Source organism: the organism of the source record quoted next, unplaced genomic scaffold (assembly GCF_019419815.1).
Source record: "Pyrus x bretschneideri cultivar Hongxiangsu unplaced genomic scaffold, Pyrus_bretschneideri_v1 Contig87, whole genome shotgun sequence".
Classification (NCBI taxonomy): domain Eukaryota; kingdom Viridiplantae; phylum Streptophyta; class Magnoliopsida; order Rosales; family Rosaceae; genus Pyrus; species Pyrus x bretschneideri.
Window position 1 is genome coordinate 695,064 of NW_025999828.1, and position 20,869 is coordinate 715,932.

At 34.6% G+C, this 20,869-nt stretch overlaps 1 protein-coding gene and 2 non-coding genes across 3 annotated transcripts; 1 reads left to right on the forward strand and 2 right to left on the reverse strand.

The window, feature by feature from the left end:
• Positions 1-1,591: 1,591 nt before the first annotated feature.
• On the reverse strand, positions 1,592-5,395 carry LOC103932701 (flap endonuclease GEN-like 1). Its single transcript, XM_048576272.1, is given in 9 exon segments — positions 1,592-2,108; positions 2,254-2,729; positions 2,914-3,049; positions 3,235-3,269; positions 3,272-3,480; positions 3,566-3,747; positions 3,912-4,082; positions 4,438-4,614; positions 5,022-5,395. Coding segments are annotated over 9 exon segments (1,824 nt in total). The 5' UTR covers positions 5,217-5,395; the 3' UTR covers positions 1,592-1,865.
• A 1,556-nt stretch (positions 5,396-6,951) lies between these two features.
• Positions 6,952-7,024, reverse strand: TRNAF-GAA. Its single transcript has one exon. It is a non-coding gene; the product is annotated as a tRNA-Phe (tRNA).
• Positions 7,025-16,728: 9,704 nt separating this feature from the next.
• LOC103938465 lies at positions 16,729-20,634 on the forward strand. Its single transcript, XR_007255324.1, has 3 exons — positions 16,729-18,147; positions 19,156-19,285; positions 19,627-20,634. It is a non-coding gene; the product is annotated as an uncharacterized LOC103938465 (transcript).
• The last annotated feature ends 235 nt before the right edge of the window (positions 20,635-20,869 follow it).

The window sequence follows — 20,869 nt, forward strand, 5'->3', positions numbered from 1 at the left end:
TTTGAGCATCCATAGCCACAGGTTTTCAAATATTTTGAACAAGTAGCTATATAGGGAGACCAAATTTAAAAAGAGATTGTAACAATAATCATTACAAAGTCAAATGTAAAATTAGCATGATAATCATCTTTAGGAACAACTGCCATTTATAGAACAAGAAGAAGAAGGTCAAGGGCAACTAATAAATTTCCAAGTTTGAAGATTGTAAATTCTTTAACATACATGTGTTTTTCTTTTTCTTTCAGTTACCCTCCTTTTAAGGATTTGTTTTGACAACAAGGTCATGTACATTTCGATTCCCTTTATGGCATGTTTACTTACTTAGAATGAGGCAAGTTAAGAACAGAGTATGAGATGAACTACCTTCTTATTGCTCTTATTCATAATTTTTTCAGTATTAAATTATGAATTGTAACATGAAAACAACGAACTTTAGATTTTGTATGCTTTAGTAAACACATGGGCGCATGGGGAGTCAGGAATCAAAACAACATCTATTTCAAGTAAATAAACATGTCATTAGCAGCAGCATACATGAGAATTGCGGCGCAATGAAATGAGTTGTAACGTACAGTTATGATTCTATATGCGTTTGTCAAGAATTAAAATTATTTTAATATTTATTTCAAGTAAATAAACATATCATTAGCAGCATAATTAATAATTTGGGTGCTCTAACGCGTAGTCGTGATTTTGTATGCATTAGAGAAATCATGAGTAAGGAATCAGAACAATTTCATCATCTATTTAAGTAACTAAACATGTCATTAACAACATGATTAAGAATTTCAGCGTAACGCATCTCTAGTGTATAGCCGTATTATGTTACACGAAAACCTAAAAATAGGCAAGGCACACAATAGTTTAAACAAAAAACCAAAATAGGCGCCGTTCACAATGATCTAACGAAAACCCAAAATTCTATAAGAAGGCAAGAAAATGAGGAGCGCACTATGCAAAAAAAAACCTAGAGAAAAGGTTGAAAAAGGAGAGCGCGACAAGCTTAGTGGCAAGCTTGTCTAGTTAAAACATAACATGTGTCCTAAACACTTGACCATGCAGTGCCAATTGCAACACTTTTTCCATATCAAACTACAAGTCGTTTGAGATTTGATTTCACTATTTTAATATTTATTTCAAGTAAATAAACATGCCATTAGCAGCATAATTAATAATTTTGGGGTTCTAACGTGTAGTCATGATTTTGTATGCATTAGAAAAATCATGAGTCAGGAATCTAAACGATTTCATGATCTATTTCAAGTAAATAAACATATCATTAACAAAATGATCAAGAATTTCAGCGTAACGCAATGGCATCTCTAGTGTATAGTTATGTTATGTTACACGTAAACCTAAAAATAGATGTCGCACACAATAATTTGAACAGAAAACCGAAATAGGCGCCGCTCACAATGATCTAATAGAAACCCAAAATTCTATAAGAACAAGGCAGAAAAATAGAGAGCGCATGTGTCGTAAACTCCTGACCATGCAGTGCCAATTACAACACTTTGTCCATATCAAACTACAAGTCGTTTGAGATTTGATTTCACTAGATGTCAATTGGAACTCGGAATTTACATCAATGTAGGATAATAAACCATCGGACTTGAGATAGCACCATAGCAAAACAAAGTGAGGTAGCTTTACAAAATTCCAAATAAACACACCACAAATCTTGCCTTGCTCACTTAATGAAGATGCAAAAACCTTAAACCCTATGTTAACCTAAACCCTAAATCTTTACAAAAAGGAAAATACACATGCTGAGCTCATGAGGGATCGAAGGACTCACTTAACTAGACATCTTAAATTAATATTCCTAAATAGCTGCAGCAAAGGGCCTCAAATCTGAAAATGCCTTAGTCAAACAAAAGACGGCGTCTCACAGACTTGGGAAGATTTGAACTCGATGGACTTCTCTTTTCTTTGCCGGTTTCAGCTATCTGACTATCAGTATTCTGCGTTAGGTCTTCTCCCTGTTCCGTCTCATATTGTTTTTTAGCAGACCGGAAGAATTCTGTGATATTTAGCTGAACGCCTTTTGATCCTGCTGTTTCTGGGTTTCCACCGGTTGCTTTTCTTCTTTTCATTTCTTTCAGTTCCTGCAAGTTTCAGGTCTGTAAGATTTTGCTAATTCATAGCAGGGCACAATCATAATTTAGTGCCCAAAAAAGGATTCTTGGTGAGAGATGGTAACAAAACCATACATAAGAAGAAAAAAAACAATAAAAGGGAGGGAGATTACACCTTCTCCAGCAAAAATCTGTCAACTTCCTCCGGGAAAGCAGCATGGACGAGGTCCATATTTTCATCGGTCAACAAAAAGCAGCACCCGCCACTCATATCTATTGTAGGAACATCAGGCTCATCCAATGAACTAAAGGATTCATCAACCACCATAACATCATCTTGCTGTATATCCGACTCCTCCAGAGGGATTGGGTAACTGACACAACATGATGTAGGTGCAGTTTTTTTCCACTTGACCACATAATACTGGTGCCCATATCTTATTTTCAAGCGATTTATGGAATTGAACTCATACTGCCCATATAACAATTTTTTCACAGGATATTTAGCCATTTCCCTCAAAACAATGGTTGACAACATGGGCAGCATCCTCTGGCGAATATAAGATGGTTCCCACCGCTGATGATAAGTCAAGAACTCAATCAGCATCTCAGTCTTTGGACTTTCCCACGATATGATAGGACCGCCATTTTCTGTGCAAAAATTTTAAATCATGATTGCACACTGAAATTGGCAAGATACATTCACTAAACAACATATGCAAGAGAGAAACTCCTTTCTGAAAAACAAATGTTTTCTTGAGCCCTACTGGATCCATGCTTGTAAAAGAAATTGTTCTACATTTATAGCAAGTATGGGAAGAATGTCCAAAAATACCATTGAAGCAACCATGGTTGTTGCACAAGTACATTTCAATAATCTCATCATTGGGGAAATTTGGCTCCAGTGCAATCTTGCTAAGAACTTTCAATCGCCAATTCTCATTCTTCTTCAGCTTCTTTTCTTTACGATCCTACCATTACCATAAAATGCTTATACTTCAGGACAGATGCAGAAAACATTGCTAAGTATCGTAACAGACACTATCTGTACTGAACTTATGATGGGGCACTACTATGTTGATATATGATATAACATACCAGAAAGAATAATATACTCATGGTGATACCTAAGTATCAGAGGGGAAAATCAATATACCATATCACAGGAAGAGCAACTGCATTTGAACCCTCTGACCTTTTCATGCAACCCTCACCAACTGCATTGCTACAAAATTCACAGGAGGACTTGAGATGAGCTCGTTTGCTGCCAGGATGCCCACAAAAAGAACAATGAGAAAATTTTGTCTTTGATGGGCTCTCATCCAAACTGGGTACACTATCATCCACAGATTTCATACCACCTTGAAAGAGAGAAGCATCACCATTGCCTATTTCACATAACCTGCATGACATGTGATCTTTAATTTTTTTTCATAAAACAGTTTAAGCAAAAAAGAAACCATGTATAAATCCAATTAGTATCATACCTATTTAATATCTCATCTTCACTAAATGTTTGGGCAAAACGAAGAGCTGTATCAAGCCCAATGCCTTGAACCCCATTTAAATCATGGTCATTTCCAGCCAAAAGAGAGAGAGCAATCAAGTGGTTCCTCTTCAAACCAAGACCAGCTTCGATATCTGACATATAGTAACATTCAAATGGTTCCTACATACACAATGAGATTCTCTTAGTGCATAAAAAGATAATAAGGCACGAGAACTGGCAAGAGAAAAGATATGAGTTCAAAAGCATAAAAATTACATATGAAAAAGCAGAAACAAGTGCTCAAGCAGGGGACAGTTAAAACTTACTGAAACATTAATACTTACTTTGGAATTAGATCGAAAAGTTTTTATTACACATTTTGCCCCAAAGAGGAACGCATCACTGTCAGATGTAATGCAAGCATCTACATGACCATCGCCATTTAACTGGGCACACAATGCTTCAGCCTCTCCTTTTGCTTTTAAAACAGGCATCCCAAGAAGTTCAAGTAGTTCCTACAAAACCACCTTTAGTAAATAACTGATAAGCATTCCAAATGCCTCACCAACTAGCCAAATTTTGTCTAATTTGCACAAAGAAATATTACATATTCTAACAGGATTAAACAGATCATAAAACTTCAGGGAAAAAAAATGAGCACAGAATTTCAAAAAGATGAACAGATGTTGAAAAAAAGACAATTAAAGTATCAATAAGCATGGATACTCAGTCAAGTACTAGACCATGAGCAAACGAAGGGTTGCCATTTGGTACAAACAACACATTGCGTCAAAGTTCCAAAACAGTACTAAAAAATACAAACCACAGTTTTTAATTGATAACATAATCACAACATCAGAAACAACTGACCACACATTCTTGAATATACTTCGTAAATGTGCTATTCCTCTCAGCTGAAACACCATTTTCAGCAACTGGCAAACTCGATGAATCAATACCAGAAGAACGAAAGAACCTTGCAATCCTCGCCTGAGACTTTAAAGGCGATGGAGTTCCGTCAAGCACAAAGACCGGAAATGCCCCAAACTGCATAAACACTGAACAATAATTAAGCTCTCTCTCAATTAAAAGCCTCCAACTTTATATAAGCTAAGCAACAACAAAAATCGACATCGTCAAAAATGAAAGAAAAATTACTGGGATTAAGACAATTCATATCAATTAACCAACATTCAGCTTCAATTTTGAAGTAACCCCTCCGCATTTCCCAAACCATTAAACCAAAACACAAAAAATTAAAACCAAATTTCCAAATTTTTTTTTTTTCATTTCCTTCCAAATTTCCAATCAATGAAACATACCCTTTTAAATTTTTGAATCAAAGATTATATAAACAAACTAAAATCCCAATTCCAAACAAACCCAACTTTTGTTTATGAATTTCTCTTCAGAAAGCAATCAGAAAATGCAAGCGGACAAACAAAATACTGAACCTTGGAGAAGAGATTGATGGTACGGAAGAAGGTGAGCCTGAGGTGGGGACTTCGTGCGCGGTCCTTGATGGCGGCTTCGTGCTGTACGATCCAAAAGGAGAGGTCCACAGCAACCCGCTTGTTCCTTAAGAAATCAAAACCCTCGTTTCGGGCGTAGGGTTTTAGCAAGTCCCAGAATTTACCCCCGACTCCCATTGCTTTTGGAATTTGCAAATATGGGTCTGAGAGAAGTGAAGCCGCAGAGTTGGCTTACATATTCATCGCACTAATCACTGAGTGAGAAGGACGAAGAAGATGAACGAATCAGAAGAAGATTATGTGTCGTTTGGTTTTGCACCGTTGGCGTTGGGTCGGCTTTCAATTCGGGCGGGGTGAATTTGGGTTGGACTACGGTTTTATGAATTTATCAATAGCACGTTTACATGACCGCTGATGGTTGGATATATTCTTTAATTATTTAAATAAGAAATTCAACTATAAATTACCGTATCATATGGTTTACAAAATATAATTTAAATATATTATTTCTCTAGCATCACCCTTTACGCATTAGGAATGTGAAAACTAAAAGATGAATTTGGCATCAACTACTCTCTTATGTCATCTCATTCCTAGTATGAGTGTATTGGATTTCTTTTGGCTTTTTAGCCAAAATGATCATTGAGATTGGCTTAACTCCTCATTTTGATCCTTGAGATTTGAAGTCGATAGAAGTGGTCCTTCAATTTATCCACCATAAATCATTTTGGTATTTTTGTGCAAAATCTTTATTAAATAAAGATAAAATGACAAAAATATTCTTCGTTTTTGTCAAATCATTTTGACCTATTGTTTATTAAATTGAGAGTATTTTTTTTTTTCTTTATTGTCCTTATTTAACATTTTTTTTCTTCTTCATATAATGATCAAAAGGATTGATAGTAAACAAACTCAAGGATCATTTCTATCGATTTCAAATATCAATGATCAAAAAGAATAATTATGTTAATTTTATGTACCATTTTAGCTAAAAAGTTTTTTTTTTCTTTTCTTGTTGGTACAAAGTATTGGATTATTGTCTTTAAGGTAAGACACATTTTTTATTTCTTATATGTTTTTTTTTTTTTTTTTTTTTTTGAAAGATTTCTTATATGTTGGTAACGTGAAAATGTCATTACTTGACATGACTTTCTTTCTTGTCGCACAATCATACTCATTTTTGCTAATTAAACATGTCATCGATTTTGAGAGTTGTATATTCAAGAAGTTGTTGATTTCAAACACCAAGACAACGTTAGAAGTCTGATGCTCCTTGGAAAGAAAGGGTGATCTTTCTTTTAGCATACTAGTTTTTTTTTTTTTTTTTTTCCCCATCTTCTTAAGGAGATGTTTTATTTCAAGTGCCGTAAGAAGGTGAGCAACACGACCAAGCAAGTGGTGGACTCGATGTATTCAAGTAGGCAGAGCAGAGACAAATTAAGATTTGTTGCCTTCGGCAGTAACACAATAAGAGCGATCAGCAGGATGTAGTCTATATTTTTTGTGGTAATTTTCCCTTGTTTGTTATTCATTCCTTATGTGACTCCATGCTGAGGTTGAAATAAAATTATTTTTTGGCTATAAATTTTATTTTAGATTTCTATCTAATCAGTATTTGGTAATTTACTGCAGTTCGTTCTATATATTCATTTGACAAAAGATCACTAAGTAAAATTACCGTCTCAAAAATGAAGTGAGGATTGACGAGCAAACGTGGATTAAGCTAGTTAATTATGACAATGTGGTTGCCCACTTAAACTCAAGTTTGATTCCTGCTTCCCATAGAATAGTTTAGATTAACATCGCTTTGTAAAAAATAGTGGGAGTGTAGATTAATATTAATCAAACAAATGGAAAGAAAAGGGAGGGGAAAAAAGGAAAAGTTGGAATTTAATAAAAACAAAAATTCTAATGCGGTGAAGGTGGATCGAACACCTGACCTTCAGATCTTCAGTCTGACGCTCTCCCAACTGAGCTATCCCCGCAGTTGTCTTTCATTTGAGTTCAATAAATATTTAGTACCTAGATTAGTTAATTAAATGCAATTATAAATTTTCGTGTCGTTGACCAACGTTAGCGACATGTTTATTTGCGTGACATTCACTGTGTGTGTAGGAGTCTGTGTAGTTATTTTTCTTCAGGTACTGTTTATATTTAATTTTAGATAAAAGATTTATAATAATTTTTTACCACACGATGTACAATAAACTAATTTAATTTGAAGACTTCCGAATCCTTACAAAAAGGATCCAGCGAGGTTCCTCATTCTAGAACAAATACAATGCCTTCCAAAATTCCATGGTTTTGTAGCTTTCGAGGTTAACAAATTATAAATAAGAAGAGAGGAACCAAGAGTTTTTTAGGCTGTGCTAGCTAGCAGCTTGTACAAATGTTAAATGTAGTCAAACTAGAGTGCATTTTTGCTCCACCCTGTTGTAATGCTTATCACACTATTTATCATCGTTCAATGAGTTTGAATTTTAAGATTTGTGCATATCTACTACACGAGTCTCGAGATTCAAACTCATCTAACTGCTATAAATAAGGTGGTGAGTATATATCATAGTCTATAGTGATGAGCAAAAATGCTTCCAACTTAAATGAGATGTTTTATTTTGGATAAATTACACAAAATTACCTCAATTATGAGTTGAATTAAAATATCATACCTCATGTTTTAAACATTGCAATATCATACACCAACTTATGAATTCGTTGTAATATCAGACTTCCGTTAAATTTTATGACAATTTGGCTGTTAAGAAGATCTGCAGGAACGGGGCCCATTCATTTGCCTAGTGGAATAAATTAATAATTTTTCATTTAACAATTTAAATTAATTAAAAAACAAAAAAAAAAAATCTCTCTTCTTCGTTTTTCCCAGAACCCGTTCGTCCTCCCCTCCTCTCTGACTGCCCCTGGTACGCATCCAACCAGTTACTCCCCGACGGATGCGTCATCGCCGTCGGAGGAAGAAAAGCCTTCTCCTACTAGTTCTACCCCAAGAAAAATGACAAATTGTACAACAAAATGTTCTACTTCCGGTTCTTGGCGGAGACCGACGACCATGACAAGGAACTCCCGGGTATGCCTGTCACCGTCAAGCGGAACTACCCAGTACGGGGTCCTCCGTCCTCCTCCCGTTCAAAATGAACGGGCTCCCAAATGATCTGGCAGCAATTTTTTCCTCCTAAAAACTGCTGATAAATTGGGAAATTTGGAGATTTTGGCCCCAAGTATGAATGGGTTCAGGGGAGAAAGGAGGGAAGGAGATTTCGGACAAAGGTATGAAGGGGTTATGGGGAGAAATGAGGGAAGGAAGAACGGGTTTTAGGGAAAATGAAGAAGAGAAATTTTTTTTTAAGGGGAAGAAGAACGGGTTCTGTGGAAAAAGGAGGAAGAGAGATTTTTTTTTTTTTTGTTTAATTAATTTAAATTTTTAATAAAAAACTATTAATTTATTATTAATTAATTATTATTTTATTCCACTTGAGAAATAAGTGGGGTTCGTTCCTATCACGTCATCATTTAATAATCAAATAGACAGAAAATTTAACAGATCACTGACATTGCAATAAATTCATAAGTTGATGTATGACATTGCAATGTTTAAAACATGAGGTATGAGATTGTGATTCGATCCATAATTGAGATAATTTTGTCTAATTTACCCTAAGCTAGTTTTGTGTAATTGATCCTTTTAAGTTTAATTTTCATAAATGAATGATGACTTTGATACTAATTATTATTGGTCTAACCCCACACACTATACTATTGTATTAAAAGAAAAATGTCAGATCATTTTGCTATACTCCTCCTTAATTAAATACTAGCATTTACCTACACATTTTGTATGTATGAACACATTTTTTTAGAAAATGAGAAGGAGAGAGGGGGAGAGAGAGAGAGAGAGAGAGAGAGAGAGAAAACATTGGGGGAGTGGGAGGTTTTTGGTTTTGGTTTTGGTTTTTTATTTTTATTTTTTTTATTTTAATATTGGAAGTATTTTAACATTACTTGTAGGTGAGACTTCAATAAAAAAAAAAATGGAGTTATGAAATTACATTATTGCCCTTTTTTATGTGATAGAAGACTAATTTATCTTTTCATTCTCTTTTGGTTGACAAAGATAGTTTTATTAATTAGTAGAGATAACAAAGAAAATATATGCAAAAGAGTGAAAAGTAATGTTTTAAAACATCAATAACAATTTCCTATTAAAATATATATTTTATTATAAGGGGGAGAGTTCAAAACTATTACAATAATTTGACGGAGAATTTTGAATCTATGACGCATGAGTAGAAACCCAACACCCTATCTACTAGAATGTTGAACCACATGCAGATCAAGTTTTGGATACTATGAATTTAAATTGATAATATTAAAAAACTAACAAAGAAAACGGCGAGGATGTATGTATTGGACTTGTGTCTTGTAACAGACATTTAGACAGGGAAACAAATTCATGACTCATGAAGGGCAAGGCATTGAAAGCTGACAAAGTCATAAACTCAACTCAAACTTTCAATATAAGTTGTGGATTTTATGCAACAAATTAAAAAGTGAGAAATCTTAGGCTCTATTTTGGCCAAAAGCGAAGTTGAACCACATTACTATGACAAGGCATAACTAACTTCTTCACACTCTTAGTGTAGATACTATCGCTTGTTAAAAAAAAAATACAAATATAAACTGTCATTAAATGGATAAGCATGATATTTATGTTCGTTTATTAATTGGTGTAACCATTAGACCATTGATTCCTCAATTGATTAGGCAATTGATTCTCCTTATTCAATTAGGAGCATTTGCGTAGTTTGCTAGGATAGCCACTCCACTATATAAAGATGGTTGTCTCACCTTGTAACATAGTAAAGAAATTTTCTAATAGAATTCTCCCATCCTCTCTCAAATTATGTTCCTCTACAACACGTTATCAATACTTTTACTCTTACCCGAATCAAAACCTACAGTTTGGTTTTTCTCAACTTTTGGCCTCAAAATTTCAGTTTCTCTAAATTTTGAAGTAGAATTAGTTTTTATTTTTGAATTAAGTATTTTGTTTCATGATTTCAAGTTCATGCCAAACCCGTAATTATATGGTTAAGAACCTCATGAAGCATAAACTTGATTATCATATTTTATTGTCACTTATGTGAAATTTATTTTGTTTTTCATATATCGTTTCATTTTTGCAATTTTGCAAAACCCTCACGATACAAAACATCACCATGATGCATGTTCCCTTTTAATCTAATTTTATGCATATTAAACCGAAAACGATTGTTTGTGAGTTTTCATTATAAACATGTTTATATCATATAGAGGCTAAAGTGATGCCTCAATCACCATTGCCAAAACCCTAGCAATTTTGTTGTTAGTGGGCTACCAAAAATAAGCCCAACCCAACACCCAGAAATGTCCATGTGCATTCCAGTCGAATGCTCAAATTGGCTTTCCAGTCGACAATCCCAACCCGTGTTCTAGTTGAGTACAAAATTTATATTCCAGTCGAATGCACAATTTTGCTTTCCAGTCGACAAGCCCAATTCGCTTCCAATCAAAGCCCAATTCCATATTCCAGTCTAATATGCGAATAAGAGCTTAAACAATTCATTCAAGTGGCATGAATTGAATAGTTTTGTTTTGAGTTTCAAGCTCACTTGACTTTAGAAATTCTAAGTCAAGAAGCAACAAAACCTGAGACCAATTAGATACACTAACCATGCCTCACTATGAGTTTGCATCTTTGGTCCAAGCTCACACTTATAAGCTCTTACTCACCAAATAGAAACCCAAAGTTTTCTTGCAAAACAAATCTTTAATCTGGTTTTTACATTCATTTTGATTAAACCTGAAGTTTCAATCCACCTCATTTTCTACCTCTTTTCCTGTAGAAAAAAATATCAAACTTGAACAAGTTTCACTGCTCTCGATTTCTCTAGCGAGTGAGCTCTTTGTCACTAATGAGTCCCAGAAAGCTAAGGCCCTCATTTTTCATCCAGAAGCACGTGGGGAAAGTCCTGCAAACTGAATTTCTAGCTGAATAGGACTTGAAGTCCTTTATGGGAAGCTATAGTGGACTGCTTTAATCACCAGAAGCTTATTGGCACAATCTTTGCTTCCAGAACTTTAAGACTATCAATGAGTCTGTCGTCAAAGTATGTCAAATCTAGTCGATTCTAAAGTTTGATCAGAAACTCACTGATTTCGACCTGCTGGAAAAGACTTATTCCACCTTTAACGCCTCAAACATTGTGCTCGAGCAGCAGTACGGACAGCAAAACTATCAAAGGATCTCAAACCTCACATCAGTTCATATTCGAGCTAAGAAGAACAACAATTTGCTAATGCAAAATTATAACTCTCAAGTCTCGACTTCCTAGTTCCACTGCTATTCCATTTCCAGAAGTCAAAATGAATGTTTCCAAGGGAAGAAAAAGAACTGAGTCGATGAGAAGCGTTATTCATCCTAAGGTCCGAAAAATAACAAGGGGAGACACAAGCAAAGTTTAAACCAAGGATCCCAACCTCTCAAGAAGTCTAGGAACAACATCGATAAGGCCAGTCATCCTAAACCAAAGAACAAGCCGAATCTTCATCCATTGTGGTAGAATTGATCAATGGGCTCACACATGTAGTGCATATGCCGGTGTTGTTGATCACTATCATAATTGTCATCAAAATGAAGCCAACCTTGTCCAACATGAAAATATAAAAACTAAAGTTGTCTAGAATGACACAACTTTAGTCTTTTCAATTTTCAAGGAGCAAGATGGCTACATAATTAAGCCCTAAACTCTTTCTCTTTTCAAAAGAATTGACTTAAGCATCGAAAATCCATTGGCCAAACTCCCCCCCCCCCTAATTCCATAGGCTCGTGGCTTTAGTCTTTGATCAAAGCTGTTTAATTGTTTTGTAGTTATAAATTCGTCAAGACTGAAGACAGTGGATTTTTGTTACCACAGTAACCACTGGTGTAAATATTTTATTTGATGATTGGGTTCATTCATTGTATTCTTCTAGGGTCGAGGATTGTTATTATAAAAAATCGATAAAATAATTGTTAAATCGTGATGACACATTTCTAACTGTCGAAGGATTTTGTCTCGTTACCTGATCCCGGAAACTTGCATATTGGTTATTTTTGGCATATGCCATCTCTGAGTATATACCAACTGCATTGACAATTTGAGTGTTGAAGTTAATTTCGGAGATTGCAATAATCATCGAAGGAATTGAATATGCAAAATATCCCTCATCTTTGCTTGATAAAATCTTCACCTTGTTCGACGAACTGTAAAATCTAATATTTTCCCTTGACGCAAAATATTTGCTCGACAAAGTTCCCATCGAATGTTGCCAACTAAAGTCTCTGAAAAAAAAAAAAAAAGACAAAATGTTAACCGCTTTTGCTCGATAAATTATTTTATTCTGTTAGGATAAGTAGCCTGATGAAATTTGTTTCATTAGGCAAATGGTAACTTCTAGTAGTGCGTGTCAAACAAATCAACGGTTCATCATGAAGATGCTAATTGTTACCCAAACTGATGATTAGTTTGACACATATAAATGGTTAAACAATCTCCAATTCAGATAATTTTGGTAGATTTGGTCTTTAGATAATGATAAAGAAAATGAGCCGTTTCGATTATGATGTCCATATAGTGAAAATATGTTAATAATAAGTAGGAAGACAAGTAGGTTCCCCTATGAGAGGAACACAACATTATTGATTATAGTCACAGAACATGATTTTTGTCGAGACTCATTATGCACCATATCCCCAAGTTGGACAGTTTTCTAATCATCAATAAATATCGTACTTTTCCTCAAAAAAAGAAATAATTTTTATCTTAAATCACAATATAACACAATGCACTCATAACACACAAAAATAATGAAAAGACATGTTTATGCAAACATATCATATTGTGACTTGTCTGAAAAGAACGAATGAACCCTACATATGAGAAGGAAAGTATTTTCCTTCAGTCTTACACTCAATTATTACACATCCACGTGTCGTAAGTCTTCATTCAGTGTATTTTAGAGGGGATACATCAATTTCTCCATCAATGAGAAGGTGAGACATACAATGCGAGCATTTGATGAAGACCTCAAAACCATTGATGGGATTCCATACTCCATTGATGAGCTTGTGAATCAACATAGTGACATGAGAAAAACGAATGCTGCCATGAAAAATCTTGTATGTTTGGGGATGAATGGGGCTAAAGATTTGAGGTTGGACGTTTTGTTTGAATAAAATAATGACAAGTGTAAATTATTGGGCATATAGTATAATATTAATAAGTTGAAACAATAAAAATTATTGAATCCCATGTAAATTGTTAATGCCCTCTAGAGCTGACATGGGCGCATGGACAACACTTATCTACTACCACTTGGAATTGAAATACAACATCAGATGCTCTTATGGTAGGATCCCACATCCAATTGCATGAATCATAAATAATTAAGCTCATGAGGATTCTCCACGTGTGATTGCCTAAATGACCTGACGGTGAGCTAGTGGACAAGGTCCAAATTTTAATAAAGATCTTCAAAGGACAATGTAATTGACTGATCAGACCACGTATAAACTTCAACGATTTGCCATGCCAAATATCATAAAACTGTCCAGAGGGTTTTTAGCATTCGTGAAATATAAGTTGGTACGCAAAAACATAATACATAATACAAATAATTTTTTTTTTTTTTGGTAAATCTCTTTCATATGTATTATATAGACCTAATAATTTTTTACACGATTCGTTAATAAGACATGTAAATGATACGAAAATAATGGATTTCAGGTCATTATCGGATCACACAATAAGAACCCGCTAATAACGAGTTCTTAACAGGTTTACACGAAAGTGACACTTGAGTAACCTATTTCGACACATTAAGAAAAAAAAAGTTATTTTGATGATTTTAATTTTTTAAACTACTAAAAAAACTTACTATAAATACAATAATCATTGTGTATATGTATATATTATATATTAAATATGTTTTTACCAATAAATATTGTATTATTATTCTATATAAATATAAATTTAAATTTTATTTATTTATTTATTTTAAAAATATACTAAAGGCAAGGAGTGAGATTAAAAAAATTATAAAACATAGTAAAATAAAAGTATTAAGTAATTTAAAAATGCCAAACACTTTGAAAAAAAATTATAATAATTAATTTACGAATGCGAAAAATGTGAAAAAATATGCAATGGCTCATGATTGCATCCTCTACGCTATGAGTATGGGTACAACGCCGTTTGAATTTTAAAACCATACAAACCCTCATGAATAGTATTTTTAAGGGAGTTCAAAATAAATGAAAATCATAATCATTAATGTACAAGTCTAAAAAATGTGAAAGCATATATAAACATGCAAGGTTCGTCAACCTTGGAATGCAACTCTCTTCATTTTGTATATCCTTGAACATTTGATATTTTATAGTAATGTATTAACGTTTTTTCATTAGGCTCTTATTTTGAAGTATATAATACTTAAAAGATAAATGTTTTTTTATATTTTATTTTATGTTTTGGAGTAATATTTATGTGGCAATGTGGTATTCATATACTAATTTAGTATTATGTTTTATATTTTTTTGGTCAAATTATATTTTTCATTTTCATTATTTATTGATTTAAAAATATTTTCTTTAATGGATAATGGGTTGGGTCATATTACCTGTTTACTTTAACAGATGTTACACGACATGAACAGATGTTACACGACATGAACCGTTAAGATATTGAGTATGACAAAAAGACGACACGAACACAAAAAACACGACACGAATGTCAGATCTAGTATTATAACATTTAATATATCGATCTATGTTGGGGATGAACTGAAAAATGGAAATGGATCCTCTCCGGATCTCTTCCACCAAATCCTCCTCATCAAACAATCGGGGACCTTGAAATTTGATCCAACAGCTAAAAACGCAGGCCTACTTTAAAAATTATAATAACTTTAACTGTTTAATCAAATTTTAAGGCCTGGTAGAAGGGATCCAAAGAGGATCCCTTCCCTGAAAAATTTCTCGCAACCTATCATGTTGATAAAGTTTTGGATTTGTCAATTTATTACACCAACTTTTCCGGCCAAAAGAAACTTAATGATACTTTCCTTTTGTTAGTTCAGTAAGGGGGCAATTTCTTTGTTATGTTTTACGTTACGTGACAATGTTAATATTACAACTAGAAAATTACTCATCTTTCATGCTTATATACCAGCCAAAATTCATTTACATTATGTAAAATTATATTATATAAAAAATTATCATACTTCAGTGCCACTACACTGAAAATTACTCATTTTATATTATCATACTAACCATCCATTATATGTGAACAAAAATCTACAAGATGAATCATTTAGAATGATAAACTAATAACATATTAAGCCAAATCATTTGAGAGAGTGGAACATTTTCCTTGTACATTAATTATACCATAATCACAAATACTAATCAAGGAACTGTTCAAATCTCTCTAGCATTTACGTACCTAGGCCTCGTTTGGCAATTCGGATTGTACTGACTATTTCTGTCGGATAAGATAAGTAGCTACAGGATAGTAATGACTAAATTAGTCGGGTGTTTGGTGCAGTATCGTACTAGTGACCGTATTATTTATATTGTGTTTTGTATTATACTAGATAGAAGGAATCAAACTTAAAAATAAAAAAATTTAAAAAAAAGTGAAATCATTTTTTTGTTCCCAGATCTCTTTGCACCCCCCAAACACCCTCCCTCTCTCTCCCTTCTTCTTCCCCGACTGCAGAAGAATCTCAAATAATTGTTCCCCAACTCTCTCCGCCACACCCCCAAACTCCCTCCCTTTCTCTCCCATATTCTTCTTCCCCGAATAAATAATCCGGGCGTTTTGGTTGGTTTTATTAAGCGGGTGTATACCATGTTATCCTATCCGACCGGTTAAATTAATCCGGCGCTTATTTAGCACGAGTGAATGCCAAACACCTGAGTCCGTATAACTAATCCTATCTGATCTGCCAAACAAGGCCTAAGAGTAGTGGCACTAGGATCTATGATCACACACACACACACACACATATATATATATATAGAGAGAGAGAGAGAGAGAGAGAGAGAGAGAGAGAGAGAGAGAGGAAGTGTTTAAGGGACAATATTCCCATTTTTTTTCTAAAAATAGATTGGTCGTGATGTCCATATCACATCAAACTTCAATGATCCGAACCGTTTATTTTTTAAGTTGGACCTCATAGATCATTCTTACAAAATATTAGTCAAATCAGAAATATTTGAGACATCTAATTGAGTTCAAATAAATTAAAGAATACTTTGTTCTATAAGAAACAATAAAATTTTATCGTGATAATTAAATAGATAAATGGTTTAGGATTAAATTGAAGATTTGCAAGGATGATCTACGAATTGAAACTTACAACACAGATGATTCGAATTGCTGAAATTCGACATGGAGTGAGTACTACAACTATTCCCCATTTTTATTCAAAAGTAAAGATCCCTTTAGATAAATGGGCTGTAGTACGTAGTACAAATCCAATATTTTGCATGTGAATATGTGGTCATATTACACGGTACAGAGATTTCAATTTTTCCAAAAGAGATTTAAAAGGGCTCAACCCCGCTTCTCCCAAAAACATGCTTCTGACTCCAAAAGACCAAGACATCTTACAATACCACACTCCCCCAGTCAGAGTCAGTCTCCTTCCTCTCTTAAATTAACTGCAAAACAGAAGCATCCACCCCTCCACACTTTTTTGTCCTTTTCCCCAAATTTTTTTATCATTTTCCCAAATTTTTGTTCTCCAATGCATGATCCACTCACCTTCTCAAAATTTTCTTTTACTTAATTAACCCCAATAAAAAACATTTTGCATGAATGAACAGGTAACTATTACCTGGAGATCCGCACCCTAACGAAGTAAGAAGCTACCTCTCCCTTTCTCTCTTGTACTTCTCATCACTTCCCACACCAACCCTTTTAAATATAAAGCCCCTCCTTCCTCTTCTCTTTCACTTTCACTCTTCACTCTCCCACTTCACTTCCCCTATATATTTGCTTCACTTTCATTTGTTCAATACTTCCTCTCCCCTTGCACATTCATGTTCTAATTTTTCTTTCATCTGTTCTGTCGTTTATTATGTTCGTTTCGCTACGTTAAATTGATTGTCTCCATTGTCCATTTTCCTTTCGCCTTGCTGCCTTCGTCTTTCGGCTTTAGGACTAGCTCAACGCTTGAAGTATTTTGATTTGTGAGTTGTCAAGTAACAATTATTTTCTCATTTTCTTCATTTATTCATCTTCGAAAAATGAATGTGCATGATCAACATCAAAGAAAGCCTTTTCCAGTAGAGCGAAGGCCAAGAATGCTCCTCAAAGATTTCCTCTGTGAAAATTCTAACTCATGTTCTTCAAGTGGTTTCAATTCATTTCCAAGAAAATTACCAACCAACCCAAGCACTACCCCAAAAACCCTAAATTCATGTTCAGAAAATACCAATATCATTTCCAGAAAACTACTCAGAAGCAGATCAAAAGCAGCCTCTACCACAATCTCAGCATTCCACTCCCTCATGAATGCAGTCAAAAACATCCCATTTACCACGGTTAAACCTCCCTTGTTTTTAACTAGAAGCTTTTCAAGGAGGCGGCTGCAGTCAAAAGACTCAAAACAGAACTCACCAAGGTCATCAAGGAAGCAGGGTAGTCAATGTCAAGTCCAAATTACCATGAGAGTCAAAGACATCTTACGGTGGACATCGTTCCGCGATGAGAAGTTACCGCCACCTCCGCCGTTGGACTTTGTTTCTTCACCTCTGCATTGTACCACAAGCACCACCATAACAGGCTCCACCACTACATGTACTACTTGTTGTAGTAATTGCAGCAGCAACGGTTCAAGCTGGTCTGACAGTGATTTCACCTCGGAGTTTTTACCGCCTTGGGGTGGTAACTCTGACCCTGACTGTGAGGAGGATGGTAAAAAATATTCACCATGTGTCGGCAGGGATTCCATGGAGATGGACGCTACATCAGGGACAGGAAGTTACGCCGCATTGGGACCCAAGGTACTGCAAATTTTTAGTACACCGCGATCTGAATTTATATTGTGTGTCTGCTGTTGAGGATCCTTAGATGCTTGTTGACCTAAGCTTTGGCTGTACATTATGTACTTAGTGGGTCCCATCCTATAGTAAAGTAGGAAGAGTAAACAATTTTCCTCGTCTCATCATCTTTAACCAGTAATACTATGGACACTAAATATTCAAACTAAATTTAATAAATAAAATGACATGAAAAGTTGATGATTTGATTATTACTTAAGTATGGATTAACGTATTTATTTCTTATTAGTGACACATATTTAATTTGTAAATTTAGTCATAAAAAACCGAAGAAGCACCCAAAGCAAACGAAGGATAGGTGGGAGCTGGTGAAACACAAAACTCTACAAGTCTGGTCTATCTACCATTACTCTTAATCATATGAGTCATACATTCATAAGACAGTGTTCCTTAAGTTCTGTTAAACACAATTTGCATATAGACAGATGAGTGACAGCTATTAATTTTATGTAATATTTCTTGATTAGCATTATATTTAATTGTTTCTATCTCATTTTTTTGCCAAGAAGTTGCACAGTGCATATCAGACAAATACAAGTCATCATTAACTTAAAAAAAGAGTTTAGATCCCAAAGTATTTATGTTAATTGTTTACATTTAGCACTCAAATATACATTTCAAAATAACATTACAACTTTCTGCCACTATTTTTTTTTCTTTTTTGTTAACACAATTGAATATTGCGATTTAGTCATTTTTTGGGTAACAACACTTTTGTCACTTGGCAAAGGTACATTACCTAGTGACATATTTGATCAATAGAGGATTCTCCAATCTCTGTGCCTAAATTAAAGGAGTTCATCTTTACACTGAAGATTTTGTGTTTGGTAGTTTCTCTTTTTCAATATCACTTGTATAAAACGATAATGTCTACTATCAAATTCAAATTTCGTGATAAGCATTTATATTCTATCATGTACTGAATTGGATTTGGTATGTGAACATTTGCAGGCTGAGCTGCAACTGTGTGATGAAGAAGATGAGCAGCACAGCCCAATTTCAGTGCTTGGTTTTCAATTTGGGGAAGATGAAGACTCGTCATATTCAAGTACTTTTGGTCAAAGCATGGCCAATATGGAGAGTACGTGTTTTCTTCCTTCTTTCTCTCTATAACATGCGTTGAATCATTACTCATTATTCACTAGAGCTGGCTTGACATGGAAGCTAGGTTGCCATGACCAGAAAATTAAGCCAAACACTCATATTACTTCAGTCGGGATTTTCTAGGATGCTCCGGGGACTAATTAAGGACCTAATTAACTACCAAAAATCACCGTGTAATAATAAAATTTTCATAGTTCAGTCTAATAAACTCAATTGTACCAGTATCACATCATCACATTTCATAATTCAGATTGCTTGCACAATTTGTATTTTCTTTTCTGAAGTATGATGCTAACCCACTGTATCAAATTTTAACAGGGACAAAAGAAATGCTTATGCAGAAGATCGAGCTCTTTGAGAGTCTTGCAACAATATATCCCGTCAACTTAGACACATCAATGTCGTTCAACGAAAGAGCCAACTTTGAAGAAGATGATGAAACAGCAGAAAGGGCAATGGAGCTGTTAAACCATTGCAAAGCAAGCTGCTCAGACCTAAAGAGCTGGGAGCTGGAAATAGTGGAAGATCAACTATTGTTTGATTTTTTTAGAGAAGAAATGGGTGCACAACGAAATAAAAAAGATGATGAGTTTAATAGGGAAATGGTTAGCAAAGCAAAAGCTTGGATGAGTGGGGAGTGGGGATCACTAGAGCACAACAAGGAAGCTTGTGTGAGAGATATGCACAAAGAAGGAGGTGGAACAAGTTTGAGTTTGAGCAAGAGGAGCTGGCTTTGGAAATAGAGACTGCCTTGTCAGAGCACTTGGTGGATGAGCTTTTGCTTGATCTCTTATCGAGATAAGAACTCTACTTCTAGAGAAGGACTTATCTACATTTTCAGTATGTTATACTCTAGCGTTCTGCACCAATGATGTAATGTCATGTGTTATACTATTCTTACGGAGTATATTGCATCATTGGTCCTGTATGCTATTGAAGAACGTATCATACGTATGGTAGCGTATCGGAATGTAGGCAAGTCCCTATTCTAGTTCTAGGGGTCTACTCACTTGGTTTCAGTTAGGGCCCCGTGGATGAGGCATGTCTTATGATAACAGCCAGTCGCAGTTTCCAATAGTGGCCTTCGGCTAAGACCAAGGATGGACGGAGACAGTGGATGAGCAATTGAGAGCATTGGGTATAAAGTGACCATCTTTTCTGTGTCCCTGAGAATTTCATCATTTGTAAAGACAGGATGAAAAAGAATGTGAGAGTGAGAGGCATAACTTATGCCCCATTTTTTGTAGGGTCTGCATTTTGAACATTTGTGAAAATAAATGTGTAATAAGAATTAAATTCTCAGAAAGACTATTGATTTTAACACTCCTTCGCTAGCCTCCTACTATTCATGGGAAAGGTACATGACTAAAAATAGAGTATCAATATCGTCTAAAAATAAAAGGTAAATGATCAAAACACACTTTTTTTTTTTTTTTCTCATTCCACACACTTCTGTTTAATCATGTCTGTTTTTTTTTTATTTGATTTATTTAATCTGATGGCTAGAAATAAAAATAAATATAAAATAGGCTTAAAAAGGGTCTGCAAAAGTCAGTTCTCA